The sequence below is a fragment of the Salvia hispanica genome, chromosome 2 (genome assembly GCF_023119035.1).
Source record: "Salvia hispanica cultivar TCC Black 2014 chromosome 2, UniMelb_Shisp_WGS_1.0, whole genome shotgun sequence".
In the NCBI taxonomy this organism is placed as follows: Eukaryota; Viridiplantae; Streptophyta; class Magnoliopsida; order Lamiales; family Lamiaceae; genus Salvia; species Salvia hispanica.
In genome coordinates this window covers 31,688,651-31,716,227 of record NC_062966.1, presented here as the reverse complement: position 1 = coordinate 31,716,227, position 27,577 = coordinate 31,688,651, and the positions used below count along the sequence as shown (strand labels likewise).

General features: G+C 37.0%; 5 protein-coding genes and 1 non-coding gene across 11 annotated transcripts; 3 read left to right on the top strand and 3 right to left on the bottom strand.

Moving 5' to 3' along the window:
• Positions 1-2,608: 2,608 nt before the first annotated feature.
• On the bottom strand, positions 2,609-3,226 carry LOC125206806 (F-box protein At5g65850-like). The gene has a single exon (XM_048106028.1). It carries the CDS (start codon positions 3,224-3,226, stop codon positions 2,609-2,611), a length of 618 nt encoding a protein of 205 aa, XP_047961985.1.
• A 1,850-nt stretch (positions 3,227-5,076) lies between these two features.
• On the top strand, positions 5,077-7,144 carry LOC125203200 (60S ribosomal protein L17-2). Of its 2 annotated transcripts, XM_048101509.1 has the most exons (7): positions 5,077-5,161; positions 5,264-5,300; positions 5,398-5,438; positions 6,222-6,452; positions 6,536-6,638; positions 6,721-6,788; positions 6,898-7,144. In XM_048101509.1, the coding sequence occupies exons 1-7, from the start codon at positions 5,159-5,161 to the stop codon at positions 6,937-6,939; spliced, it is 525 nt and encodes a 174-aa protein (XP_047957466.1). In that variant the 5' UTR covers positions 5,077-5,158; the 3' UTR covers positions 6,940-7,144. The 2 variants fall into 2 exon arrangements, with proteins under 2 accessions (XP_047957466.1, XP_047957465.1); XM_048101508.1 differs by lacking the exon at positions 5,077-5,161 and having other exon boundaries at positions 5,255-5,300.
• Positions 5,707-5,839, top strand: LOC125208696. Its single transcript, XR_007174178.1, has one exon. It is a non-coding gene; the product is annotated as a small nucleolar RNA snoR74 (small nucleolar RNA).
• A 1,453-nt stretch (positions 7,145-8,597) lies between the features above and the next one.
• Positions 8,598-10,278, top strand: LOC125204378 (signal peptidase complex subunit 1). Of its 3 annotated transcripts, none has more exons than XM_048103033.1 (3): positions 8,675-8,731; positions 9,425-9,577; positions 9,815-10,278. In XM_048103033.1, the coding sequence occupies exon 3, from the start codon at positions 9,815-9,817 to the stop codon at positions 10,091-10,093; it is 279 nt and encodes a 92-aa protein (XP_047958990.1). In that variant the 5' UTR covers positions 8,675-8,731; positions 9,425-9,577; the 3' UTR covers positions 10,094-10,278. The 3 variants fall into 3 exon arrangements, with proteins under 3 accessions (XP_047958988.1, XP_047958990.1, XP_047958989.1); XM_048103032.1 differs by having other exon boundaries at positions 8,676-8,731; positions 9,425-9,547; XM_048103031.1 differs by lacking the exon at positions 9,425-9,577 and having other exon boundaries at positions 8,598-8,731.
• A 3,898-nt stretch (positions 10,279-14,176) lies between these two features.
• LOC125203689 lies at positions 14,177-17,894 on the bottom strand. Of its 3 annotated transcripts, none has more exons than XM_048102095.1 (7): positions 17,659-17,894; positions 17,363-17,569; positions 17,018-17,076; positions 15,343-16,756; positions 15,124-15,260; positions 14,924-15,050; positions 14,177-14,852 (listed from the first exon to the last, which is right to left on the bottom strand). In XM_048102095.1, exons 2-7 carry the CDS (start codon positions 17,481-17,483, stop codon positions 14,281-14,283), a joined length of 2,430 nt encoding a protein of 809 aa, XP_047958052.1. In that variant the 5' UTR covers positions 17,484-17,569; positions 17,659-17,894; the 3' UTR covers positions 14,177-14,280. The 3 variants fall into 3 exon arrangements, with proteins under 3 accessions (XP_047958052.1, XP_047958053.1, XP_047958054.1); XM_048102096.1 differs by having other exon boundaries at positions 15,343-16,753; XM_048102097.1 differs by lacking the exon at positions 17,018-17,076.
• Positions 17,895-19,357: 1,463 nt separating this feature from the next.
• On the bottom strand, positions 19,358-25,923 carry LOC125206805 (pre-mRNA-splicing factor ATP-dependent RNA helicase DEAH7-like). The gene is made up of 18 exons (XM_048106027.1): positions 25,778-25,923; positions 25,204-25,289; positions 24,684-24,799; positions 24,091-24,144; positions 23,865-24,000; positions 23,545-23,769; positions 23,385-23,455; positions 22,793-23,123; positions 21,960-22,133; positions 21,751-21,866; positions 21,520-21,617; positions 21,320-21,428; positions 20,815-20,992; positions 20,481-20,710; positions 20,201-20,377; positions 20,007-20,078; positions 19,734-19,910; positions 19,358-19,441 (listed from the first exon to the last, which is right to left on the bottom strand). Exons 4-18 carry the CDS (start codon positions 24,094-24,096, stop codon positions 19,358-19,360), a joined length of 2,184 nt encoding a protein of 727 aa, XP_047961984.1. The 5' UTR covers positions 24,097-24,144; positions 24,684-24,799; positions 25,204-25,289; positions 25,778-25,923.
• Between the last annotated feature and the right edge of the window lie 1,654 nt (positions 25,924-27,577).

Genomic DNA, 27,577 nt, shown 5'->3' with positions numbered 1-27,577 from the left:
ATACATTTTTGAATAGTAAGCATACATCTGATTCCACTTGATTTGTCGATAGTTGTAGTTAATTGTCTTATTGCAATACTTCAAAAGTACTAATAAATAAAAAAAAGTATTATCATATTTAAAATGGGCCACTTAAAATTCTAAATTTATGAATTCATTGATTAGAATTTTTAAAAGTCCAATACATAATAAATGATGCATTTTTATCTCTTTTTAAAAATTTTCAGTCTCCATGTGATGCCATGCTGAATATTGAATTATAAATAATTTATTAAAATTAAAGGGAACAAGATATGCATTTTAGTTTTGTAAATCTTCAATTGAGTGAAAAAAACATGTCAATTGTTGTTGTCCGGGAATTTACAAACACAAATTATTAAGTTAAAGAAAGTGTGTTTGGAAGGAGACAAAACACTCCAGCTTCACTCATCAGTCCTCCCACATGGCCCGGCCCGGCCCGATCCGAATGCTTCTCGATTTGTAAGCCAACTAGCCCACCTAACACACTATATTCAAATCTCAGTAGTTAGGACTTGGCTTATGTAAGAATGGAGATATGTAATGGAGTAATTGGATAAAAACAGATACGAGTCTTGCTTTGTGGTGATGGAGATATGTAATGGAGTAATTGGATAAATATAGATATAAGTCTTGCTTTATCACCACATTAATGCTTTGTAACCACAAATATAGTCATGAGTGACATGAGAACATTTCAATAATTAATTCCAGAAGATAATGTAATCAATTAATGGTTTCAGATAGTGCACAAATACTTTTACATGATAGTGATCAATTTCCCAACAATTGAAGATGTCAATAACAGTTATGCTCTACAACCACATGAATGTTGACGCGATGACATTTGAGTAAAAAATTAATCTATGACTCTAGATAGTAGATAGTGCACAAATGTTTTTTATACTAGCTTTCCAAATCTATATTTTATTTTTTTTATTTCAGAAGGTAGCTGATAATCTATATTCTTAAAAGCTTTCAAAATCAGCTCATGAGTGAATGTTAGAAATGTATATCCATACAATATTATACATTTCTTTTGATGTATGGAGTAGACCTGTCACTTGTTAATTCCATAGTTTTATATGTGTAATTGTTAGTGAGAGAACTTCATAATAAATTTGGAACTTGGTTAGGTGCCACCTAAGTCACCATTCAGGTGGTAATAGAAATACATTGTTATATTGATCATAGATCTGAGATGGAAGAATTAGTTGCAGAAAAACAAGAAGTTGTTTCTAATTAGTTGCAAGAGAATTAGTAGCAGCTGGTAAGTAGTTCGTTTTGGTATAGATTTTATTTAAGTAGTGCATCATTCATTGGCATTAGTTTTGTAGCTTTCCATGATAGATATTTGTTTGGCCTTAATTACAAATTGGAGGATTCTGTAAGTGCTGCGAAGAACCTCACATACAATTAACCAAGGTAGTGTGATGTGCAATTAGACATTATATTTTTCAAGGTAGAAATTTTTATGTTTTGATGCTGTATCTAAATGTTACTCCAGGTTTGCCTGCTTATCCTTCATGGTTTTATATGAATCCAAATTTTAGGCATCATGTGTAACTTTCTTTAAACTCAGCTCTAACCAACAACAAAGTGAAGATATCATGATTCTACATTAATATCAGTATCCAAAATTGATTGCTTGGCCTAGATCACATAAACAATCAAGTCAAAGCCGAAACAAATGATGCAAGGCAGTTCTACACTTCTTGAGTTGTAGAACCCGGAGTTTCTCTTACCAAACAATCACCCCGGCTAAGGCGCTTAGCTCATAACTCACAGAATAACAGTTTGGAGAATGATAATATTATTTGAACTGTTAGACAATACTAAGTTCAGATGTAAATGTTTGTTCAGATTATATATTGATTGTTTATATTAGCTGCTTTTTATTAGTTGAGATATTAGGTATAGGCATGTAAAAAAAGGAAAACAATGATATATTGCAGCTTGATGATGGCGAGTGCTCAAGTATCTAATTAGAGTTATATCCATGCATATAAAATTAAGGGTATATTTATGGATCAACAATACGTAAATTAATGATAAGAAAGTAAGAAAAAAGAAATATAGTAGAAGCTAAATAAAAATGAGATTATATTCTTATACCCAATCTTTTTTTGGAGTGATTTTGCATTCTCCATACCCAGAAAGAAAACTTGGAATAAAAAGAATAGAGCTGAAATATAAACAATTACCATCTATTTTCCCAATCAAATCAATTCCTATGGCAGTTCTCTTCTCCTTGGAATAGTAAAAAAAGTGTCTATCATGTGATAACATCAACATGCCGCCATTTTTGTAAATTTTGATAGGTTGACTACCCTTTCTGTAAGCATAACTATTATAAGGCTCTTCCTCGATGAGTTGTATAGTCGTCCAAAAGTTCTCAAGTTGTTCATATTCCTTCAACAACCATATCACATTATTACCTAGTGTATCATTATGAATACACAGGCAATCCCCCAAACCATACAACTTCCCCCTTGTAAATGTGGCATTAGCGGGAGGCGCAAGAAATGTGCTAAAACGTTCAGTTTCAAGCTCAAAGCAACAAAATGAACATCCCCCGTCTTACTTTTAACTAACCAATGGAGATTGCCATTAAGAAATGCACCACAAATGGAGGAGTCGCAGTAGTTAGAAAAAGGGGCCCAGCTTCGACGGCTCTCCACAAAGATCCCGCTTTAAGAGTGTACACATGAAATCCAGATTCAGGGCTATGATAGACAACTTTATGTTGTCCACTTATTTTGCTCACTCCAAATCCAAAACGATCTCCCTTCCGAATAACAGGCCCACAGAGCTCAACAAATTCACGGGTGATGGGATTACATACGTAGAGATGATCATCCATGAATGCATTTTTTAAAAGAAGCAGACATTTGGCAGCACATAGTATTGTTGATTCTCGACGAAAATCAAACTTGGTGATTGGACCATGCTTGGCACAAACATCGAACCTATTTGAGAACGGGTCGAGCTCGTCTTCCAATTCGAAAACACTAAACCAATTTGAATCCCACTTGGTAATGGAAACAGCAAGGACGGGAGCTGATTTAGAAAGATGGGACTCGACAAAAGCATCGCTCTCAATGAGATTAAGCCATGGTTTACAAATGCATTTGCAAGTTGCAATGCTTTGAGGAGAGAGTCTCAAGAGGATATTTGTGATGATGTCTAAAGGTAGGTATGGCTTCATTTTTCGGATGGATAAATTTGGTCTCTCTATAAAGACCACTTTCTACTTTTTCTTTTTCTGTAAAGAATAAACAATATATTTACATAAGCAGAAATTACAAACACCAACAAAATATTCAAAAAAATTAATTTCAACCAAATCTATGCGTATGCCATAGATTACACTTTACACACCTAAAAAACAAACCACATGTGTTGTATGAACTATGAGGATTTAATCTTAATCAAGGACGTGATATGTTCACATTAAAATTCAAATTTATAACACTACATATAAAATTTATATGAAAGCTTACCGTGATTAAACTTGCACACCACTACTCTCTTTCTATCCACCAAATTTCGACTCTTCTCTGGAAGATAATATGGCATATTTGTAAGATTTAATCTGTTTCCTATAATAAGTAGGGTTAGGACGTATAATGCGATCTAATCTGTTTAGCTTAGTCCAATTTAATTTAGTTTATTAATATAATTTCAATAATTTATGTGATTCAGATATATGACTAAGAGATATGTTCAAACTAAAATTCAAATTTATAACACTACATATAAAAGAAAGTAAATCAAGGTTTACCGTGATTAAACTTTACACCACCGCTCTTTCTTTCCACCAAATTTAACTCTTCTTTGTAGGATAATAAGTACTAAAACTAATTCAAAAGATGTGTATTTATTGTCTAACAATGATGCCTTTATATATGGAATCCTAAATTTATAAAAAAAATTAAAATAAAAGGAAATAAATTACAAAGGAAACTATAATTTGGTAAAAATTAAAACAATTAGTATATTTTTCTATCTGCAAATTCTACTAAATAGGAAATAAATAAATATGCATAAACTACTACACACCTCAGATAACATAATCACATCAATTCACGCAACATATTATGTCTATATATCCATATGTATTAAATATTTTATTAGGTCCATACTACAAAATTCATTTCATTTATGTTTAAAATATAGTACTCCGTACCACATTACAATTATATAGTAGTATTAAAGTTTTTTTGGAATATAAAATAATATTCCGTTTAGAGGAAATATTTCATATCCGATAAAATTAAAATCCAATTAGCACGCACCCGATTAACCTACAACATGTTAGGACAAGGCCCGAAAACTCGATAAAATTTCTATTATTCTATTTTTTTTACTCCTAATTCGACACTTCATTGATTAATTTTATAATATAGATAACTAAAATAATAACTTTCAATGTATATTAAATATACAAATTATATATTGAATTTTATTAATATAATAATTGATAAATAACTTATAAACTTCAAATTCACTAAAAAAAATATTTAAATTTTTAAAACATGTATTAAAATTTCACTAAATATATCAAATATTAGTATTTGATCATGTTTATGATTGACTTTAAACATATATATCTCAGATTTATCATAATTAAATATTTTACATTTTATGAACATAACTAATTTTCATCATTATTTAATGGATTTATCGCATGTTAATCTTATCGGTAGCAAATCGATTAATCCGATGGGCTAGCCCAAAACCCGAGCTTTTAGGGTAAGGGTTGAACACTTGAACTTCCATAACCCGAAAAGCACAACCCCATTAATCCACACCCGATTGATTCGCAACCCGACTAGAGTTGGTCCAAAACCTGACGGGCCGACCCATTGACATTCCTAGTGTATGATGATGCCCTGTGCCGCAAATGCCGATGCCATAGAACAGCATAAACAAGTACCGTGGCCCAATAAATAATTTACTACTCCTGGTTTCTTTATTGATGAGAGTTAAAACAGATTGAGGCCCAATATAATAAAGCCCAGCCCATTAACCTGATTGGGGGTTAGGGTTTATCTATAAAAGTCTTGTGCAGCCTTTACTTTCTCCTTTGAAGAAGGCCAATCGACTTCCATACCTAGAACAAGCAGCCGCAGCAACAATGGTACCGTTCTTACAAACTACTCATCGATTTTCGTCCAATTGCATTTCGTTTATACTATTGTTTACAGATTGCTGACCTTTAGTTTCTTCTCGAATGCTACAGGTGAAGTACTCGAGGGAGCCTGATAATATCACCAAATGTAAATTTCTGTTGTTTTATCATGATTTGTTCAGCCCTTTTTTTTTTTGTTTGTAATTGTTTGCTGATTTTGTTACGTCTGTATAATTTTGTTGCAGCCTGCAAAGCTCGAGGATCCGACCTCAGAGTTCACTTTAAGGTAAAATTTCTCTATCATGTTCGTGTCTATGATTGATATATAGCCTTATTTGCTTTATTCAGTAAATTAATCGGTGTGTGGATGTAAGGCTTGAATTCTATTTCCCGAAATGAAATCTACCGAGTGTGAAAGCGTCAATTTAGATATAGTTTTAGGGTTCATGGATAGCTTTTTAGGGTTCGTTGATAGTTTTAGTATTCAGTAGAGGCCAATTTTAACCTAGCGTTGGTTTTTAGCCTTGTTATGACCTTATACCTTCAACCTGATGATAAAAGCAGGGATCTATTGCCATTTGTGAATTGGTCTCTCGTAAACGTCAGGGATAATAGTTGTGCAATGTTATTGGGTGAACCACCTTCTCTTTTCTTATGATTGATGGTTCAGTAAACAATGCTACATGCTTGGACCAAACTTATCTGTCTTGTTGGTGTTGTTTATCTTTAATCTTGTTCTAGGTTATACATATTGATGTCTACATAAACGGATTTTTTAAAGGCCATGTATCCAATACGGAGTACTCTTTGTATTTACATGTTTGTGCGGAGTAGTGTGGAGGTTTAGCATTTTGAGCATCAGGGATAGAAGTTGTGTAAAGTAATTCAGTGTTGGGCTAGCTGTTGCTGAATGTTATGTGACATTTTTGTGTGCTGCTTGTATGTGATTTCATTTACTTTTCCTAATTGCTTACAGTGTTGTCTTTCTCTGTTGCAAAACTGAATGGTGTATTGCTGATGTTTCTATTCACTATGATGGAGTAACAAAGTATGGTGGTTTGTTTTTCAGAACACGAGGGAAACAGCGCACGCCATCAGGAAGCTCCCTCTAGTCAAGGCCAAGAGGTACTTGGAGGATGTGCTTGCCCACAAACAAGCCATTCCTTTCACTCGTTTCTGTGGTGGTGTTGGGCGAACTGCTCAGGCCAAGAACAGGCATTCTAATGGTCAGGGTCGCTGGCCAGTGAAATCTGCCAAGTTCATCTTGGATTTACTCAAGAATGCAGAAAGCAATGCTGAGGTATATATGCTTCTCTTAGTTGCTCATGTCTCTAATATTTTACCTTTTATGGTGCATATATCTAATGATTTATTTTTGAACAGGTGAAAGGTTTGGATGTGGATGCTCTATTCATTTCCCACATTCAGGTTAACCAGGCCCAGAAGCAAAGGCGTCGCACATACCGTGCTCATGGAAGGATTAACCGTATGTTTGCACATCTTCTATTCTCTTCCTTTCACTAACTCTTAAATCTTGGGTTGAACTAATACTATCTTATTATTTTCAGCTTACATGTCTTCTCCTTGCCACATCGAATTGATTTTGTCAGAGAAAGAAGAATCGGTGAAAAAAGAGGTAACAATTTGTCCTTTGCATGTTTAGAAATCCATCTCTATTAGTGATGCTAATTCTGTATTTCCAATGGTTGATTAACCGCGTATGTTGTTTTCTTGTTTCATTGCAGGCTGAGTCTCAGTTGGCAACTAGCAAGCCCAGGAAGGCCTGAGCTATATTTTGACCTTTTGTTGGATCATTAAGTAGTTCGGGTTATGAAAGTTTGCGTTTTCTATTTTGTTTTAAACCAAAGTTATGTTATTTGACCTGCATTTTGGATTTTGGAGATTAATCTAAATATTTGTCATTGTTCAGTTATGTATTTTGGATCCTAAATTACAAAATAGTAGTACTAGAATTCTACTTGAACTTCTTAATCGATCTGTTTCTTTGTTTCAACATTTTTCCCACTGCTTTGAGTTCTCTCTCTTTTGATATAGTATTAGATTTTTTGAAATTGTGTTTTTATCAAAATTTGTTCTCGTAGAGTGTATCCAATCAAAATAGCGTGTGGAAATTATTTTTATTATTTTCACGTACCAACTTCTTATAAAACTGCACTGACAATCTTAACTCTTTCATGCTTTTTAATATCACGCTCTTTTTCTGCTTCATTTATTAAATCAGTAATCTCATTATTACTTTTTTTAGCGTGAATTATCCATAGAGCCATCGTTAACTAACAAGAATGAAAACTACTGTTGAGTATCACTGAATCAAATGTAACTGCTGCTGGGGTCGTCTCTTAAAGTGATTTGATTTGATTTGAGGGATTTGATTTCTATTAAAAGTCTCTTTAATATGATGCGCATTTTAATTTCTAATCTTTTAAACAAAAAATGTAGTCCTGTAATTAATTCGAGATCCAATTTAGGAAATAATAATTAATTATAATGTACCAATTTTTAATCAATCAGTCTATATTCAACGCATTGATAAATTATACCGGCAATTTGTATTCAATAAATCTCAGATTCTCATTTACAAAACTTGTCTCAATAAGGGTAGGGATGGATACCCGATCTGAAAAAATCGGGTACCCAAACCCTAAAATCTAAATGTCTATCCAAAACCCGATCCAATATATTTTCGTGTATTTCAGTATTTCAATACCCGCCCGGGTATCCATACCCGACGTATCGGGTACCCAAATACCCAACTCTTTACATGTGTTAATAACTTAACAAAAAAAATTCAAATTTATTATATTAACATAAATATAGAAATATTTTAATTGACTAATATCTTTAATGTTGCATTTATTTTGTAGTATAAAACTATAAAAAATGAGTTACTTTTATTTTAAAGTATATGATTATATTTATGGGGATTGGTTATGCAATATGTAAGTAAAATAATAAAAGTTATGCATTTAATTAAACGGTGGAAGCAATCAATAATATAATTTAAAAGTCAAAATAATTAACTAAAATATAAAAACCACATGAGTTGGTTATGCAATACGTAAAACTTGAGAGTTTGGAGAAGCCGTGACCTAGAGTAAGAGAGATCGACTTATTTATATAGGTGTAAAGAAAGTTAACCTAGTAAATTGTACTTAAATAAATTAGCCCAGCTCTTAGAAGCCTAAAATGGCTAAACCCAATTTAAAAAATGCTTTAAATAATAAATTGGATATTCGGGTAATATCCAATACCCGATTTATCTTAAATTTCAATATCCAGTCTCATACCCAATCCTATAAAATTGAATATTGGGTATCTAATACCCAGTAGATATCGGGTCGGGTACAGGTAAACTTGATACCCATATCCATATTCCCACCCATATCAATAATAATATGATCAATTTGATGAAAAACATGAAAATATAAAGCCCAGTTAAGGCCCAAAAATTCTTCATAAAGGTGTTTGAATAACGGTAAATAAATATAACTGCAGCTGGGTCGTCTCTTCAGTCAAAATCGTGTCTTTCCTCTACACTGTAACACTCCTATTTCTCCGGTGAGTAATCCTTCACATACACATACACACACACACACACACACTATGTGTTCGAGTTTCGATCGTGTATATGATCGAATCCGAATGAGATTGTGATTGAGCTGTTCTATATCCATTTTAATACTGATTACTTTTAGGTTTTCATTTCTGATTGGTATAATTGCGAGTTTTACAAATTCGATTGGTCAAAAATCGAGTTAAAAAAATAGCCTCTGTGCGGAATTGGTTACGCCAGAACCGATTTGATGCTGTGGAAATAGATCTGTTTTTTAAACGTGATAGTGCGTGTTTGATGGAATGTGGCGAAAATTAATGACATTTGTCTGGTTTGTTGTTATGATTTTGGTGGAAACTGCCTTGATTTCGCTGAAACTGAAATGTGTAGTAGTATTCATTTACTTGTCTTATCTATTTTTTAAATTTCTCATAAGCTATGAATCATGGAGATGGGGATTGAAACACTGCCTAAAATGTGTACATATGCTTCATAACTTAGTCTTGGAATTGTAAATCATCTTCCTTTTGCTACAAACCCTTTCCTTCATAGGAGGAAGAAGAGGACTGCCAAGGTTTCAGTCGTAGGATAAAATTGCCTTTGTTTATCAATTGTCTTTTGTCGTCCTTATGCTTTTCGTCTTGCCACTTGGTTTTAGGATTTGATTGTTTTGTAGTTTTCCCTTTTCTTCTGAGCAGGGGAACAAGCATTTAAAGTAGCCTCCCTTGTTCTTTGTTGCCCCTTGGCTTATTAGAGAGAGACCGGTGACATAAACTCCCCTCATCTCCTCAACAAAGGGAGGATAAAAATCTGCAAATAAGGTTTTTTTGTCTGGACTAAATTAAGAAAAAGTATGTATGGTTCAACTTTTCTAGGATAATGCCGATAATTCTTTTTCGTTTGCTTCTGTTGGAGTAGTTGTTTTGCCCTTTTAGATAGACGGCTAGCCCTAATTCGTTAAAAATCATGCCATGTTTGTCACATGTGCCTTTTGTGTTGATATATGTATTAGACTCTTATAATTGTCCCTTTGATGGATATCAACGTGTTTAAGGTAATTAACTTGTGTTTTAATGATTGGCCTGCAGATGGATTGGCAAGGGCAGAAGCTAGCAGAGCACCTTATGCAGCTCTTGTTAGTGTGTTTTGCAGTTGTGGCATTTATCACAGGCTATGTGTTGGGGTCGTTCCAGATGATGATGTTGATCTATGCAGCTGGTGTGGTGTTGACATCTCTGCTTACAGTTCCCAATTGGCCATTCTTCAATCGCCAAGCCCTCAAATGGTTAGACCCAAGTGAGGCTGAGAAGCACCCGAAGCCGCAGCCTGCTGTTTCTGGCCCGAAGAAGAAGACATCAAAAAAGTAGGCTTTTCAGTTTGTCCTATGTTGAAAATGACTACATACATTTTGTCGTACGATTGGTTCAAATGAATATTTGCCTTGCTGGTAGAATCATACGGTTATAAGTCGAATGTTCCAAGGACATGTTTGGTTCATAAGTTGTATGACTAATTTGATCATATGGTTAATACATTAGTACTCTTGAGGTTACTGATACATGTGCTCTCAATTTGAATATCTTAGTAGTGATGATGTATTCTTCAATGAATATTTCAGTCACTTGGGTCTTGCTCTTAGTTGAACAGCCTAGCAAGGATTTATATGTTCTTCAGGGACCGATACCTTTAATTCATCTTAGGTGTACATTATAGCCAAATTCAGACAACCCCTTCTGAAACATAAAAAAATTCTTTATTTAGGCATTTCCATTGGTTTGACACCATGCCCTGTACACATTTCGTGTTTCCTTCTCAGACAAGTCCGCTTCTCCATTCATGCAATATTTCATGTGTGGACCATCTGAACCATCTTGGTGCTCGTTCTGTTTTATATGTAAATAAATCGAATTAGGTTATTGTATGAAATCACCTCTGAAATTTGATATGAACTTATATTTTTCATGAGAATGGTAACTAGCAGAGTAGGCAAAATTACCATAGCCTGCCTCACGTCGTCATAGAGACGAAGCATAGTAGCAATGGACGAGGCGAGGGTAGAAATGTCATTTAAGTTATCATCATTCATATTCTGCAACCATATATTCAGATTCAGTATGCTGAATTCTTCTGCTTCAGCTTCCAATACTCCCATTCCAATCACTTTCCTTGAAAACACTCAACATGTCTGCTCTCAATATTTGTCCACACGTTTTAATTTCGTATTAGCGTTAAGGATATTACACACTATATAAATATAATCATGGTTTCATGCTATACGTAGATAAATAGATACTACATGCGACATATTTATTTATATATTTATTTTTGTGATAGTAGTACCATTTATTTGGCTCGTGTTTAAAGGTGACTAAATCATCAAAAAGTAGTACCATTTTTAATCCAAAACCAACTTTAAAATATTACCAAAATCAGCCCAATCAAAAAATAGTATAATACCTCAAAAGGCTTTCTAAAGCAAAGACAAAAATCATTGATGAATAAAATCAAAGTTGTTGGTCGAGCAATACAATCGTCAAGTATCATTTCAATTTTCAATCTCCACATCAAACTTATTTGAAGCGCATCCGTCAAAATTACACTATCTTTTAGTCTATTACATTTGTCTTTTCGATACATTGGGATTCACATTCACTACCATAAATAACCACAGAGAATCAAGGTCATAGTTTTATTTTACAGAGGTTTGTGGCATAATAGTACTACTAGTTTCTTACGTAATTCCATCATTAATTATAAGCTGAATTGATATCCCTACAAATATACACAACGCATTCCTATTTACGGCTGGGTCGATACGATATATCGTATCAAAAAATTTGTTTCGTTATCATATCGAAAATATCGATATGAAAGAATTTCATATCGTTATTGTTTCAAAAGTTTCGGTATATACCGAAATTTCGGTATGGAAAAAAACTATACCGTTAGAGCACTCCCAATGCTCTCCCTTATTTCTCCCTAACTCCTGCCACATCAGCGCCACATCAGCACCAAAATTTATCCCCAGTTTTTAGCCAACTTTTAGCCAACTGCTCCAATGGTTTCTCCTTTATTTCTCCCTAACTCAACATTTCATTTTTACATCATCATTTTTAATATCGTTTAATTTTCCCTACAAATGTGTTTAATAAATAGATTTATAATGAACAATTCATCGTTGTATTAATCATTGGAAAATATAATACAACGAGAAAAAAAAAACTACAAATAAAAACCATAAAAAACAAAGATTTAAAAAACTAAGAGGGAGGGGCGTCCGGCGGGAGACCCATCAGGATCTTCATATTTTGGATGGTCGACCAGAGGGACTGCTTCTCTTCTGGGGTTCCGCCGCCGGTGAAGTACATCGTGTACAGCTGTGTCAGATTGGCGACATTGTTAGAGAGCGTGGCTTGTTGTATGAACTGGGGTTCCGACTGGGCATCCGACGATGCGCCCTTCCCCTTCCGCCTCCCCTTCGCCTTCTTCGCTCCCACAGGGCGCTCGTGCGGACCATCCCCAGTCAAGTCGATGGGGGTCGCGCTTCCCTCACTCTCCGCACCGCTAGGTCGCGAGCGCACCGATTTCCCGTGCAGCGCGCTGTGCATCCCCGTCCGGAATTTGGGGAGATCCTTCAGCCTATCATAGATGGTCCAATACTTGAAGCCCTTCGACAAGAACTGGCCATTATACCTCTGCATGGCCTCATCTCTGACCATGTGCTCGTTCTGGCCACTCGCCATGTTCGTCATCAAGTTAAAGTATATACCGTTGAAGTGGCCGCAGTCCCTCATGAGGCGCTCCCAATGTCGGCGGATCGCCTGGCTGCCATGGTCCTTCATCGAGGCAATCTTGTTGCTCGTGTACTTCTCCGCAACCCGCTCCCAGAACATGAGCTCAGTCTGGTAGTTGCTGCGCTCCGAGTCTTGCGTCGTGTCCGCCCAACAGTTGGCTATAAGCTCGGACTCTTCCAGAGTGTAAGTAGTCCTTGCCCGCTTCGGCTTCTCATCGGAAGCCGTATCAGTCGCAGCGGTCAACGCCTTCCCCTTACTGCTCCTGGAAGGCGGCTCTGCGGGCGTTGCTTCCACCTCGTAGTCGTCCGTGCTGAGTGTCGGCTCCGTTGTGAACGTCGCGGCCTGAGATCCATCGTCGCCCGGGTTGATCCAGGGGTGTCGAACAACGATGTGACCATCTGGGGGCGATACACATCTTCGGCTGGAGAGGGCATGCTGAGGGGAGACTGGAACTACGGAGAAAGTCTGCGCACCGGAGGAGTCTGCAATGGGGACGGACCCGCATATGGATATTGGCCTGGAGGAGAACTCAGCGACAACAACGTGGCCATCCACTGCTGATTTTCTTCATCAGTGGGGTAGGGATTTTGCGAACTCGACTCTTTGCCTTTACCTTTTCGGGAATTTTTCCTATTTGAACTCATAATTTTGAAGATTGAATATAGAAGATTGAGAAAATGAAGATTGTGTGTGATGAATGGAGGAGGAGGAGGAATTATATATAGGGGAGTAAAAATAGCCGTTGGGTATTTAAAAAAAAAAAAAACGCCGAAAATACGCCGAACGCGCCTACAGTGGCCGGCGTTCACTCGGCGATAAATCGGCGTTTTTTCGGGAACCGGCGTTAATTCGGTAGAACTAACGCCGGAAAAAAGCCGATTTCTCCCCATTGCCGGCGAATTTTCGGCGATACCCGGCGATAAAACGCCGGTTTTTAACGCCGCCTGCATTGGGAGTGCTCTTACCGTTTCAAAATTTCGGTATATCGTACCGAACTTCGGTTTACCGTTTTGAACGGTATATTGATATTTCGTACGATATACCGAAATTTTATACCATTTCGAATACCTGTAGACCAAAAAATATAATTTCAAAACCGAAAAATAAAACCAAAATTAATATAATTTTAACATAATAAAATAAACATCGTCCACATCTTCATAATCAAAAAATATATAATTAAGTTATATGGATATATTTATGATTTAAACTTTTAATCTTAAAAAAATAAATTATATTATTATTATTATTATTATTATTATTATTATTATTATTATTATTATTATTATTATTATTATTATTATTATTATTATTATTATCATCATCATCATCTTCATCATCATCATCATTATCATCGGTATAAACGATATGTATCGATAATTCGATAAGTATTGATTTTCGATATATTTCGGTATACCGATAATATCGATATATATCGTATATTCGATATAAAACGGTATACCGCGGTATAAGAAAATTCATATCGTTATCATATCGAAAATTCATATCGTTATCATACCGAAAACTTTCGATACGGTATTGTATCGTACCGAAAGTTTTGGTATACCGAAAATTCGATATTTTTCAATACGATACGATCGATATACCATTTTTTCGGTATATTTACCCAGCCCTATTCCTATTAACTGATGGAGATGAAAAAAACAAACAATTCACTGCAACACATGCTGGTTCACATTCAACTCAAAACCAAAAAGAAAAAAAAAGGAAAGATTTACACTATAAAGAAAACAAACTTGTCATCTATGAAACTGAAGAAGTGTATCAAGCAAAAAACCCTCCATCAGAGCTTCTGAAATATCAACCACAACACGCTCTTTATCGAATCGAATATCATCAAGCCATGGCCCACATTTCGCATCTTGTAAGACAATTTCATCCAAGCTTCTTCTGTCCGTCGTGGGAAGTAGAAAGTAATCAGCTTCTGCCAATATCTCATCAAGAACTGCTTCAGCCAGTGGTACGGACCTCGTCTTGGGCGGGGCAAAAGGTGGAGAGCAAAGATGGCATTTGTAAATCTCCAATAGCACTTCGTTTATCCGATCAAACAGAAGCTTAGGGTCGTAGTAGCAGCCGAGGGGTGGAAGCTCGACTTCATCGAATAAGGATTCATGAAGCAGCATATGTTCTGGTTGGGATATGATCTCTGATAGGTGATCCCAATCTAAGGAGGAGGCCTCCATCACCAACTGCACGTATTGGCAGAGGTGTTTGTCGCTGCAGGGATGAGCACTGGCCGGTGTGTGCTGAGGGGATGATATGAATGAGCACTCTTCGAAGTCAAGGCGATGTGGCTGCAGTTGCTTTCTGCCTGAAAAATTGATTTGTGTCTAGTTAGTAAGATGCAAATGGGGTCTTGAGTCTTGACAATGGCGAGCTTACCGGTTTGAAGTGAGATTGTTGGTGGACTGTCTACGAAGAATGGCTCAAGGACAGAGACTGGGCTTTGGTGCTCTTCGTGAAATTTGATGTTTTCAGCCAAATCTATGTGGTGGTCGTTCGAAGAAGCCTGCAAAGTTGCAACATTTTAGAAGGTAAGTAAAAAGAAAAATGTTATGTTGGGAGAGGGATGAAGCACTTACCATCACTGAATGAATTGCAGTGCCATCACATTTCTGTTCGTCGACTGTGTCTGAATGGGTTGTTTCGCTGAGGACTTCTACCGAAACATGTGATGCAGGTTGAAGGCAGCTGCCCATTTCTGCAGTCTTTGATTCACCTAGGAAATATGCAAAAATATGGTATATAAGCATATTGATAGAAAAGCTAATGATCATATCAGAAACAGGACAGTTTCCTACAATCACTTCTAATTTTGTTTGCAGTAGAAACATTGGTATCTTCAGCTGTCTGCAACGATGCAACCTCTGTTTTCGATCTTATTTCATTTCGTTCATGGAAACTGCTTTCACTGGCTCTAGGTGAGGTGTTGTACGGACAAAATCTCATCTCTGCAGAACCGGGACAGTATAGGCTGTCTCTTCTCGGGTTGAAGGGCCAGGAGTCGTGCTCAGGTGAGGAGAGGATCCGCTCCAGGGTTCTCGGGTTTTTTCTACTGGTGTCTGCCTCCACAGAGTTCAGATTATTCAATCTTGTGGAGAGGTGCCTCTTCGCCTCCAAGATCACATCACATTCCTTTTTGTCAGAAGATTTATCACTCGAAATGTATAATTTTCTACGAGTGGTATCAGCCACACGAGCTATGTCGGATCCCCTGCTGGATTTGACCACTTGTTTCATCGACGCCTTTTCTTCCTTCTCAGCATTGGTAGAGGAATTGCAGCAGTTCCTGTTTTCCTTTTTGGTGACTCCAAATGAATGTTTCAGTTTTTTCTTGATCTCTCTGAAAGAGAAGGAAGCAGTTCTCTCTTCGGATACTCTTCTACTCGATTTGTAAGGAAGCTGCAACGACGAGCAGCTGCTGGTCAAGTTCCCCGAATGCTTCCCATTTCGGGGAGCTGGCTTCAGTATTACTATTTTATCAGGTGGCTGGGCTATGAAATTTGCTTTCGAGGAGTACTTGAGCTGATAATTGATCTTCTTCCATAAGTAATCGTTCATGCTCGCTCCATCCATCGCCAACATGCTTCCAGACTTATCAGGAGGACTATCCTTACTTAGTACTGACTTGATTGTATCTTTCTCAGCCATATTCTTCGAGTTCAACACTTCCAATGCGTTAGAGAATAATTTGGACTCAGCATCCCTCCCTTCTCCAAAAACGAACCTTCTGTCGACATACATTTGATTAACAATAGCCTTCGCCCTTGCCCGAACTTGCTTGATGCTAATATCATCAACCCTATTATCATCATACTTTCCAAGATAGCTATTTCTTTGTAGACATTCTGAAAGCTGAATCTCTTTCCGGTGATTCTGAGCACAGGCGCCTAAAATTGCAGCAAGAGTTATCTTATCAAGGGATTTTGTTTCAGCTGAAGTCGAAGGTAGCTCGTTGATCAACCTAACTTCATTGTTCAAGCAACAGGAAGAAGATGGCAGATAGATGCTTTGGCTGCTTTTCCTAGTTGTCTTATGAGTGTTTGACAGCCGATGATCAACAAGTTCACCGTCTGTTTTACCAAATTGCTGTCTCTTGACTGTGTCTCGTTTGCTCTTCTGCTGCTTAACAGGCATCTCGTCTCCAATGCAGCGCCTCACGCTTCTTCCTTCACCATCAATTCGAACGCCACCACTTCTCTGACCTGCCCCCTTCTGAAGCCAAACAATACACTAATTCAGTATCCTTTTCATGAAATACTAATCAAGATTCATACATTTTGGATACAAAAATCTTTCAATATGGATAAACTTATATATATTTGATTCCTCAAAAAGAAAGATTACAACAGCTCAGTGGAGTAGATCTATCTGTTTCTTTTCACTTCTAATTACATATTTGAAAGAAAAAAAAATTTAAAACTCCAAATCACAATGAAAGAAGAATACTAGACTGAGAATGAACTGAAAGCTTACAAGAATCATTTGACATTCTTCATCAAAACTAGCAACGGCGTTAAGTGGTCTCGTATAATCTGTCGAAAACCACAGAAAGTCTGTAACAAATCATTGATAGTACAAAGGGGCATGATGTTTTAAGATTGCCCCATCTTTAGACATATAGCTAGTTGCATTTCAACAAGGACCATACAAGATATATGCATTTATGGCATAAAATCCCATTGCTACACTTTTATCTCCATATTCATAAATACCACCACCTAATTATTTGACTCATAAACCTACCATCACCAATCACACTCCAACTTTGCCTAACCAGAATACATAAAACTTAACATGATACGAATATAGGATGTATACCGATGATGTTTCTACTCGCTGGACGACCTTGGCATGATTCGAGGATGCTGAACAATCCCCACATACAGCTGAATTCACTTCCCTCACTTGCTTCATGAATTCGCGATGATCTTCTTGCCATGATTATGTGTCTAAACTGTATTGAATTCTATGGTCAAGAACTGATTCAGTCCAAATAAGTTGTACTAGTACATGAGAATCAGAAAACTGCACACAAAAACAGAGAACAATAGTATTATGAGTGGAGACATTCCTCAAATACATGTGGTGCAAGATATAAATATGTAACAACTCACTCAAAACTGCCAATTTCTAAGCATCTTCCCCATTTTCATGAAACCATGTCATGGAGCTTGGACAAAAGACCTAATCACTATTAAAAAAGTACAATTTTCACAGTTCCCTAACAACAATGCAAATCATGCATATATTTCAGGGGTGTTGGGGTGGGAATACAAGGCATCATTTGAAGCCACTAAAAGGGCATAATTTGTGCTGATTCAAATAGGCATTATTAGTTTAAGGCCAAAACAGCATTTATTTCCTCCAAAAATTTCAACTCATTTGTAGTTTGTTTAGACAAGAAACGGCCTTATTTTTTAATCAACACGCATGGAGATGGTGACAAGCTAGGTGCTGTCATATCCTTCTAGATTATTTAAAAGAAATCAGTTTTTTAATTAATTTGTCACAATTTGATTAATTTTGATTCCATCTTCTTTAAAAGTTAAAACTCACCAACCTTACAGTCTGCACTTCAGTATTAATTTTGGTTAGTCTTTCAGTGAAATTAGCTGACACAGTTTAGTATATTTTTATTAATGAAATGTTGCATTTGTAGTTTACGTGGCATTACCTAATCGATATATACCCATTCACAGTGATGGGAGATTGAGATGTGAATTCATATTAAATTTGATTAGGTACATTATTGCGAGTTGGTGGTCTTGGACTCTTGCAAATTAGGCGAATAAAGACTATTGAATCCATTTTTTTCTTTTTTTTGTTGGTTGAGTATTCCGCGCGTAATTAATTTGTTGTCTGTGGATACCGGTATGTATATATTATAGGAGTAATTAAACTATTTTTTTATGTTACTTTTATATTAAAAGGTTTTTTTTTCAGAGATACACTTATAATTGAGATCGTTTGAAGTTTGAATCTCGAACTTATTAATTGGAGGAAAAATGTTTTACAAATCTATTTTGACCTCGTCATTAAAAAAGTCTTCAAGTACACAATAGAATAGACTGAACTACTATTAGATTATTACTCAACGGTGCAATTTTGTTTTACTTATTTTATAAATGTGGATGTACTAGAATATGTGGAAATATAAGGAGTACAATTTATTTTGTTTGTATAGTTCTATTAGAGTCGGTGGTTTTTGGGTGTTCATGACCGACGAGTAGACCCACAAACTTTAATTCATTATTTTAAAAACTTTAATTCATTATCTAAAATAAATAATAATACCACAATCATCACCGAAGGGTGCAGGATTAATTTCATGATTAGAAATGGAAAATAGGTTGTTTTACTTATGTACAAAATGAAAAATAGCACTCAAATGTGTTAAATAGATTTATATAGAAACGTTACTACTAGTATTTAATTGAGGGTAAAGAAAAACAATATGTAAATGATGGTCAAATTAATTAGTTATATTTCACTGCCTCCCACTAAAATTTAGTGAATTATCTTCTAACAAAAAATTATTTTCACATAATATAAAGTTAACTAACGGTATATTTGGAGAGTAAAGGATTGAATTAGATTGCTATTCCAAATTTGATTTCATATAAGTACATCGTTAGCTCTATATAAAATTGGGCCACAAATTCAATGTATAATATATACTCTCGAAAAAGAAGTTACAGCCCAAGCCTTTTGGGCCTGAGATATGTTGAAGCCCCTCTCTTCAACCCAGGCAAGGAAACTTGCTGTTGCTCCTTCTGCCTCTTCTTCTTCTCTTCCTCTTTCCTCTCTCTCTCCTTATCCTCTTGTACCTTCCTCAAACTCTCCATCTCCTCCTCCATCTTTTAGTGTCTCCCTCAGCAACACACCGTCAGTCATGTACTGCAAGACAATAGATCACTTGTTTTAAGAACTGTTAATTGAGAATTAGAGACTTCAACTGAGTATTCCAGTTTCTAGACAAATGTACTCGCAGATCAAGCCAATAAATGGACGAATCCACTCATATGCACGACCAGTTGCAGCAGATTGTACATAGTGTAGCTGATGTTCATAATCGAATGTGAAATGGAAGTACTTGTAGAGTATACTCTTGTATCAAACAGATACTAGCCAGGACAAGCAATAAAAGCGTAAAATCGAGTACAAATGACAAGGGATAAGAAGTCAATACCTTAATAACAGTGTTAGGCCCGGTGACATCCTCAAAACGTATGGCATATCCAACTTTATCACCAAGTTCAGTTTCCATCTCTTCACTGACTCTTTTTGCAACACTCATGGCGGCCACACGCCTTGGTTGTGTGCAACCAACAATGCCATTGTTTGTGTATCCATCTTCGTGAAGATACTGTGCAGGGAAAGTAATGTCATGATTGAAACAAATGTCTTTATATACAAACACAAATTCAGACAAACATTTTTATAAATATGTCTTTAAACATACCTGTGTTAGTTGTGTTGTCTTTCCTGAACCAGTTTCACCAACCACTACGATCACTTGGTTTTCGCGGATTACCTGTAGTTAAAAGATGACATTAAAAAACAAATACCCACATAAACTATCAATATGCGGAATACTATAATGTCTCTACTTTAATCAATTAAGCATAGCAGAAGAGCTCAACAAACAACTCATACCTGCAGTAACTCTTCTCGTATAGAAAAGATGGGCAAATATTGTCGCTGTTGCGCTAACGTTTTTGACTTAGCGAAATCACTGACTCCCTCTCCTTTTTTTAAATGTTGTGCAAATTTTGCATCCTGTTTGAAATCAATTTCACCTTGTTCGCCAACTTCAGCAGTATCTGCGTCAACCTAGTAAGCAATGCAAAAAAAAGTTCAGATCTTCAGTGACAAATGCCAAAAATAATGGCAGAACACCTAAAAATGCATCATTTAAATTCTGAATGCTGCATACCTGTTCGGCAGTTTTCTCAACACCAAGAATATTGCCAAGATTAGAACCAGCAAGCTCCCAAAACCGTTGTCTGGACTTATTCATGCTTTGTTTTTCACGAATTTCCCTGACCAGATTGGAGCCCTTCCGTGATATTATAGCCATATCGGACGTGGGGTCTTTCAATGGCATAACAGGCTCAGCTTGCTTTGTGAAAACAATTCTCCCATCGAGAAAAGGGGGTTTTGTATCTGTTAAACGAGATATTTAGAGTCTGAATAAAAAATATAACAGTTTTGCTTTAAAGTGAAAATCAGGACATCATAGAACATCCAAGCGTAAGAGTTGGGCATACCATGCACAAGAAGAATAACCTTTCGTTCTTCCTCATCATCAAACTCTGTCTGCACTTCAGTTCCTCTGACAGCACCTGATCTCATAAGTTGTCTATCCTCCCACTGAGCATTATCAGCAGTTAGCTGCGAAAGTTTTTTGCTCTGTGCAAGAGTCATCTTAGTCCCATCTCTTCTCACCTACAATCCAAAACAGAATTGGTTGGATAATAGAGTGCATGAGAAATAAAAACAAGCTATATGAATACTTATACTAGTTCTGAACTAACGTCTAAACCACATTACATAAGAACTGAATTACATTATACACACATGCACCCAACAAAAGCCAAAAAACTGTTCACATGTTTAGGATCAAAGGCCATTGCTGAGATTCTAGAATTAACCACCTTCACCATCAACTAGAACAAAAGTTAATACCCACTGATAGTAAGAACTTAGAATATAAAGGATCAGTTGGGCACAAGGGAATATACATCACCAAACTAAAGCCATTAGGAACTATACCAGCCTCTTAGCCAACTCTGCTTCTTTTTTCTGGAAAGACGCCTCGTCACCGAGAAAAGCAGAGGAGCTATCAGCGTCATAAACAGTGCCGCCTTCTTCTCGATCGTACCTGCAGACATGATTCATTTGTAATGAGAAATATTCAGATTATATAAGAAGCAACCTGACAACAATCAGCAATAATATCCAGATTATATTACCATGCACGATCAGAGTTGTATTCCATCTCTAAACGCATACTTTCTGTTATCTCATGATTCTGGTCTTCAGATGTACTTTCTGGTTCAGTTTCGCCATCCTAAAACAAGAAAACATACATAAAAATGGAAATGCGTTAGAATAATAAGATGTTACGGCAAACAATAGATCATAGGAGGGGGTTCAGGAGAATCAAAAGAGAGAAAGAGTTGGAAAAGAAAGAGCCTTTATACCTTAGGGTCAGCCTGATTGGATCTCCCACCATATCGGGAACTTGCAGACCTAAGAGATACCCCAGATGCCCGAATTGGAGTAGGGGAAGGAGCATAGCTATCCCAAGGAGATGCAGCTGTTGCCCACATGCAGAAAAGTCCTTTCAAGTTACTGAACAAGATAATTTCAAATTTCAGCCTATGAGTTAAGACAGATTTGTGAGACTTACCTGAAGAATTAGGAGTACGCCCTCCCAACCATGGAGAAACAAGCCGAGCATCAGGTGAGGCCCCAACAAGCATGGGGGATGGAGAAGGCCGATAATGTCTGCTGCTAGAATTGTGACCATCACGACGCGGGGATTCTTCCCACTCCCATCTTCCATCATCCCAGTCAGACCTGCCTACAATGATATGCATCACATTACGTTGAAAAACCTAACCTTAAAAAAGTTCATCATACATTCGATACAAGAATTAGAAGATGTGAACTACTCCCGCCGTTCCATAGTAGTAGAGTCTTTTTGGCACGCAGATTAAGAAAGAGATATTAGATACTACCTCCGTCCCCCAAATTTTGACAGAGTTTCAATTTCGGTCCGTCCCTGAAAATTTGACACACTTCACTTTTACCATTTTTGGTAGTGGACCCCATATTCCAACAACTCATTCCTACTCACATTTTATTATAAAACTAATACCTTAAAAGTAGGACCCACATCCCACCAACTTTTTCAACTCACTTTTTATTACATTTCTTAAAACCCGTGCCGGGTCAAAGTATGTCAAAATTTGGGGGACGGAGGTAGTATATTAAGTGAAGAGATAATAAAGTTGGAAAGGGAGAAAAGTAGAGATAGTAAAGTAAGAGAGGGAATAAAGTAAGTGAGGGAAAAAGTGTTACTTTTTGCTAAGTAGGGAAATGACTCTACTATAATGGAACGTCCCGAAATGGAAAAAACTATGGAACGGAGGGAGTATATTTTATCTCAAACAACTTATCAGATAGTAGTTCTTATTTACATAAAAGCATTATACGGTGAATATAGAGAATAAGGCATACCAGGTGTTCTCATGGACCTGTCGTATCTACCTCTTTTTCTCCCATAGTCTCCACCATGTTCTTTTTCTTGACCACGAGAGGACTCTCTTGGGGTCATCCCTTCCCTGTCATAGCCATATCTATCCCTAGGGGTCCTCCCTTCCCGGTCAGAGCCATATCTATCTCTAGGGGTCCTCCCTTCCCGGTCAGAGCCATATCTATCTCTAGGGGTCCTCCCTTCCCTGTCAGAGCTTCTGTAGTGCCCATCATATTTACTTCGATCTCTATCACTTCTGGCATAATCAGAACTAGGACTCCTACTCCTTGAACTTTCAACAGATTCAGTTCGCACCTAAAAATCACAAAAAGAAAATTAAATATACATCAATTAGCAATCAGCATTGACCCATCACCATTATTCATTATGCTAGCAACCGGGAAGAAAAGCATGTGCTTTTCAGTTCTAGAGTGCATAGTGCACTTAACTACTACAATAACTGTTGTTAAAAACTTTCAGATAGAAAGGTAGAATCAATAATTGGAAGTAGCATGCAGAACATGAATTCTTATACGCTTGTTAGTATCCAAAAGAACCATAAGGAAAAAAATGTACATTCATATGTCTATCTGAATGATGCCGGGGGGATGCTTCAACTGCATTTGCTTCTCCAGTAACAACACTTCCTGAAAATGTAGGAAGAAAAGCTAAAGAACACAGAAACAAAGGGAGATTTTTTATATAAAAAAATACACCAATAATAAGCATCACTTACCTAAATTAGAAGTCTCGTTTGAAGCTGATTCACGGTATTTCCTATTGCTGTAACTCCGTAAATTACTAGAGGTGACATTCTCCACATCAGTTATTCCTGAAGAAGCAGGCAAATCCTCACCTTCGTCTAGTGATGAAGCAATGGAAGCAACTCTTTCTTTTGGTTTTTTAAATGAACCATCAACCTTTGACTCCATTCGCTTTGCATTGGCAAGCATGTCTAGTCCTGTAAAATAATAAACAATAATATGAGAAAAGATAACAATTGTCTACCTTCCAATTTAAATTTCTGCTTTGAGCCAATAAATGTTAAAATCATACCTAAAACTGATTTTTTAAGTGGTCTAAAAACCACTCTATCCTTCCCTGGAACAAGCAGGCCTCCAACAGTAGAGTCTTCTGGAGCTAGAGTATCGGTGATCTTATCCAAATCATATTCCTTGTCCTTTCCGTTTCCCTAAATCAAAAGAAACAACTCAAATTTTGTTGCACAAATAAACAGGTTTCATTAGCTAAAGATCATGCTTAACCATTACACAACACAAACCTCCATTTCTACTTGGGTGGCCTTTTCCTACCACAGCTCTCTTTTTAACCTTATCTGCATTCAAGCAAACATTTATCAAATAAATCCCAGAGATAACACTGATGGGCATCTAGTTATTTCAAAACTATATCAAATAAAGTAAATAAAAAAAAATACTAAAATTTCATAGTCATGTAAATTCCATAAGCTCAGTTAAAAATCCAAACCAAATCAACCAATCCGGTTCAGAATTCAGCATCCTATTTTCACAGTTCAATTCTATTAAAACCTATTTGACAGAATGCACAGCCCTAACTGAAACTTCTACTTATGGTCCCACCATCAGCATACCAAACAACTAACTCATCTTGCACTACACCAGAGCTGGTTGCACCGAGCTGTTGGAGCTCCCTTAGGGTTCAATGAAACTTTAATGCTTAACAAACTATCTATCACGCCATAATCTGCAAGGTTTAGCACAGCTGTACAAAGAAGCTGTGTTTAGACATATTCTTACTTTACGCGGCACAAACAAGCTAAACTCCAAATTGTTCTTCTGAAACTTATTATGAGCCTAAAGATCAATGGATTTTGAAAGACTCAGTGAAGACCACCTTGGAATTCTGAGCAGCAGGAAGATACACCCCCCGAATACTGACTACCATTTCTCATTGAAGCATCAAATTTTTGACAGATCTTAAGGATTCTGATGGAGGCCAAAGCTTATCACCTGTACATGGAAAATGTATTCTGCCTTAACTGAAGCCCCTCTACAGTGCATTCGACCTAAGCCTAAGAACCATATCAGAGCTATCATGCCATGCTCATAAACTGCCTTTTGACAGAGCAAACCCCCAACAACCGAATCAACATTTGATATATCCCATCAACAACAACACTATGAACAGAAATACACACTATTTTTTAGATAAACGCAATCTAGAACAGGCAAAAAACACAAAGAGGCAGCAGATTATACACAGCACCAAATAGAGCTAAGAGATTATTGATTAGTTCACATCACACAGAGCAAATTCACTCGCCACAAAGCATAAAAGGTGATTGAAATTGAAACCAACACCAAATCATTCCATCCACAAAAGGTTAAATTCGAGACAAATTAAAGTTATTTACCTAGATTCAAGTGTAATGATGGAGTAGTAAATAGTAAACAGAGCTCCGGTTTCTCCAATCCTTTTACCAGTTTGTCATCTCATTGTCTGCAGTAGCATTTGCAGAGAAGATGAGAGCGAGATAATGACTAATCAAGAGGAGCAAGAGAGAGAGAGAGAGAGAGGGGCAGAGAGCAGAAGTCCACTGATTTGAACTTTCTTTCACTGTAAATGGAGTTTAACAATCACAGAATAATGAATATAGCTATTAATAGATTTAGAAATGATTGATATTTTCGTCTATTGAAAACTAAGTTATCAATTTGAAGTTTTGAACCCAAAGGTCGGCGCTTTCTAAGCTGTAATTTACATCATCCCAAATTGACTCGTAAACTATTTGCAATTAAAACAAGTTACAGCATCATATCTTCAGCTCCTCAACGAATAAACTGATGGCTTGAAAAAAAATCGTTTTGAATCAATCGAATGTGCAAGATCCAAACTTCAAAAAAAAAACCACGGGAGCTCCAAAATAACTGAAATAATTTAAACAATAAAATAAATAAGTACGAGTTCGAGTAAGAAACACCGCATACCAGTTTGGCATCAAGCAGAGCAGCTGCGATTGAACCGAAACCACGAATATGATTACAAGAGCTTGAGAGAGAAGTAGAAACAGCGAGCTTAGCATTCCTTATTTCAAGATTGATGGAAAGGAAAGAGCGATGAAGGGAAGGAGAATTTTCTAGGGCTTGGGCTTTTCTATTTTATTCCTACTATTTCAATTAGGCCCAAAGTGAATATATGTAGCCCGCGACTTATTTTCTAAATTTGCATGATTATTTGACACTTCTAATAAATCCACGTATAAATAATTAGTCATTCTTACTAACAATTAAAGTTTCATGATATAATAATAATTATTATATAAATAGAATAAATTTCTTGCATGTGCGTTTACAGGATGTTACACCATTCATTATCTCATTACACCAAAATTGGAATTATTTTATTTAACTATTCTTCAAATTTTATCCACAAATTAATTATAAGTTTTAATTACTTCTTCCGTCCCATAAAAATCTATGCATTTGAAATGACACGAAATTAATGCACAATTAGTAAAATAAGAGAGAAAGACAGAAAATGGTAGTTTTGTTAATAGATAGTGGAACCTACATTATTATTAATGTTTATGAGTTGTATTAAGAGCATCCCCAGTGGGGACAGACTTCTCATAGTCTTTCCAGCACTGCCACATCATAAGGACTTCCCATAACCTTCCCTGCACAGTGGCGGGCATTCCATAGCCTTCCCGCACGGACTTCCCGCAATAAAAAAAATCACAAATTCACCAAATTAAAACAATTTACGGAATTAATAAACAATGTACGGTATTAAAATTTCGACACAAATACGGAGAAAATGCAACTACTTTATTTTTTTAAAAAAATACATAATTATTACAAAAAAAAACTTAACAAACGAAAAAAAAACCTACCCCAAGCTTCGACAAATTGGCCCCCCGTCTCATTCCCCATCATCAGACTCGTCCTCCCCGTCGCTGGTGGTCCTGTCAACATCGGGCAGGGGTGGCAGCCTCAGATTTCTCTTCATAGTGTCGATCCCATCCTTCAACATCCGCTTGTACATGGGATCCGTCGCTGCATGCCTCTTCTCCGTTGTTTCGATCATGAACTGCGTCATCTGCAGTTCGGCGAGATTGGTCAGCTGGGGAGTGATCTGCAAAGGAGCTTCCGAGTGGACCTCTTGCAAGGCGCTGGAACTTCCCCTAGCCATCCGCATCGCGGCCTTTTGCCCAATCGGGCGACGGCGGCGGGAAGACGATTGAGGTGTCGGGAACTCTGCCTCGGCTTCGGGGAGTTCGTGGGAACCGGCATTGCTATTGTACTCGCCAGAGGTGTTGATCTTCGTCCGCTTCGGCCACCCAGCTTCAACACCCACCATAAACTTGGGGGAATTCTCCACCTCAAGATAAACCTCCCAATATTTGAACTCCCTGAACCTCTTCTCATGGTCGGGTTACTGCTGGTGAGACAGAAGCTTCACATCTTCGGAGGTCATGCCGATGGTTGCCAACCGGAGGTTCTTTTGGTAGAGGCCGACAAATCGGCTGAGTTGCTTCTTCAGCTGCTCCCACTGTTTCCGGCACTGCTCTGCACCGTGAGCCTTCCCGTCGGCTGGTTTCCATTCGAGGTAGCTTTGGCTAATGCGGTACCACATTCTGTCGATGACTTGGTTGGATGAGACGTATGGATCCTCGACTACACTGATCCATGCCTTTGCTAGCGCGATGCACTCCTGAATGCTCCAGACGGTCCTTTTTTTCCTGCCGCCGCCTTCCTCCACCCCCGTCCCACTATCGGTCGCTGCAT

Coding starts and splice junctions, on each gene's coding strand:
- LOC125203200 (XM_048101508.1), top strand. CDS start 5,255: ATGCTACAGGTGAAGTACTCGAGGGAGCCTGATAATATCACCAAAT. Junction 5,301..5,397: donor GCCTGATAATATCACCAAAT/GTAAATTTCTGT, acceptor ATTTTGTTGCAG/CCTGCAAAGCTCGAGGATCC. Junction 6,789..6,897: donor AAGAATCGGTGAAAAAAGAG/GTAACAATTTGT, acceptor GTTTCATTGCAG/GCTGAGTCTCAGTTGGCAAC.
- LOC125203689 (XM_048102095.1), bottom strand. CDS start 17,483: ATGGCAAGAAGATCATCGCGAATTCATGAAGCAAGTGAGGGAAGTGAA. Junction 17,077..17,362: donor AGCGAGTAGAAACATCATCG/GTATACATCCTA, acceptor GGTTTTCGACAG/ATTATACGAGACCACTTAAC. Junction 14,853..14,923: donor AACAATCTCACTTCAAACCG/GTAAGCTCGCCA, acceptor TCAATTTTTCAG/GCAGAAAGCAACTGCAGCCA.
- LOC125204378 (XM_048103031.1), top strand. CDS start 9,815: ATGGATTGGCAAGGGCAGAAGCTAGCAGAGCACCTTATGCAGCTCTTG.
- LOC125206806 (XM_048106028.1), bottom strand. CDS start 3,226: ATGAAGCCATACCTACCTTTAGACATCATCACAAATATCCTCTTGAGA.
- LOC125206805 (XM_048106027.1), bottom strand. Junction 21,867..21,959: donor GCGTACTCCTAATTCTTCAG/GTAAGTCTCACA, acceptor TGTGGGCAACAG/CTGCATCTCCTTGGGATAGC. Junction 20,711..20,814: donor GGTTATTCTTCTTGTGCATG/GTATGCCCAACT, acceptor CTCGTTTAACAG/ATACAAAACCCCCTTTTCTC.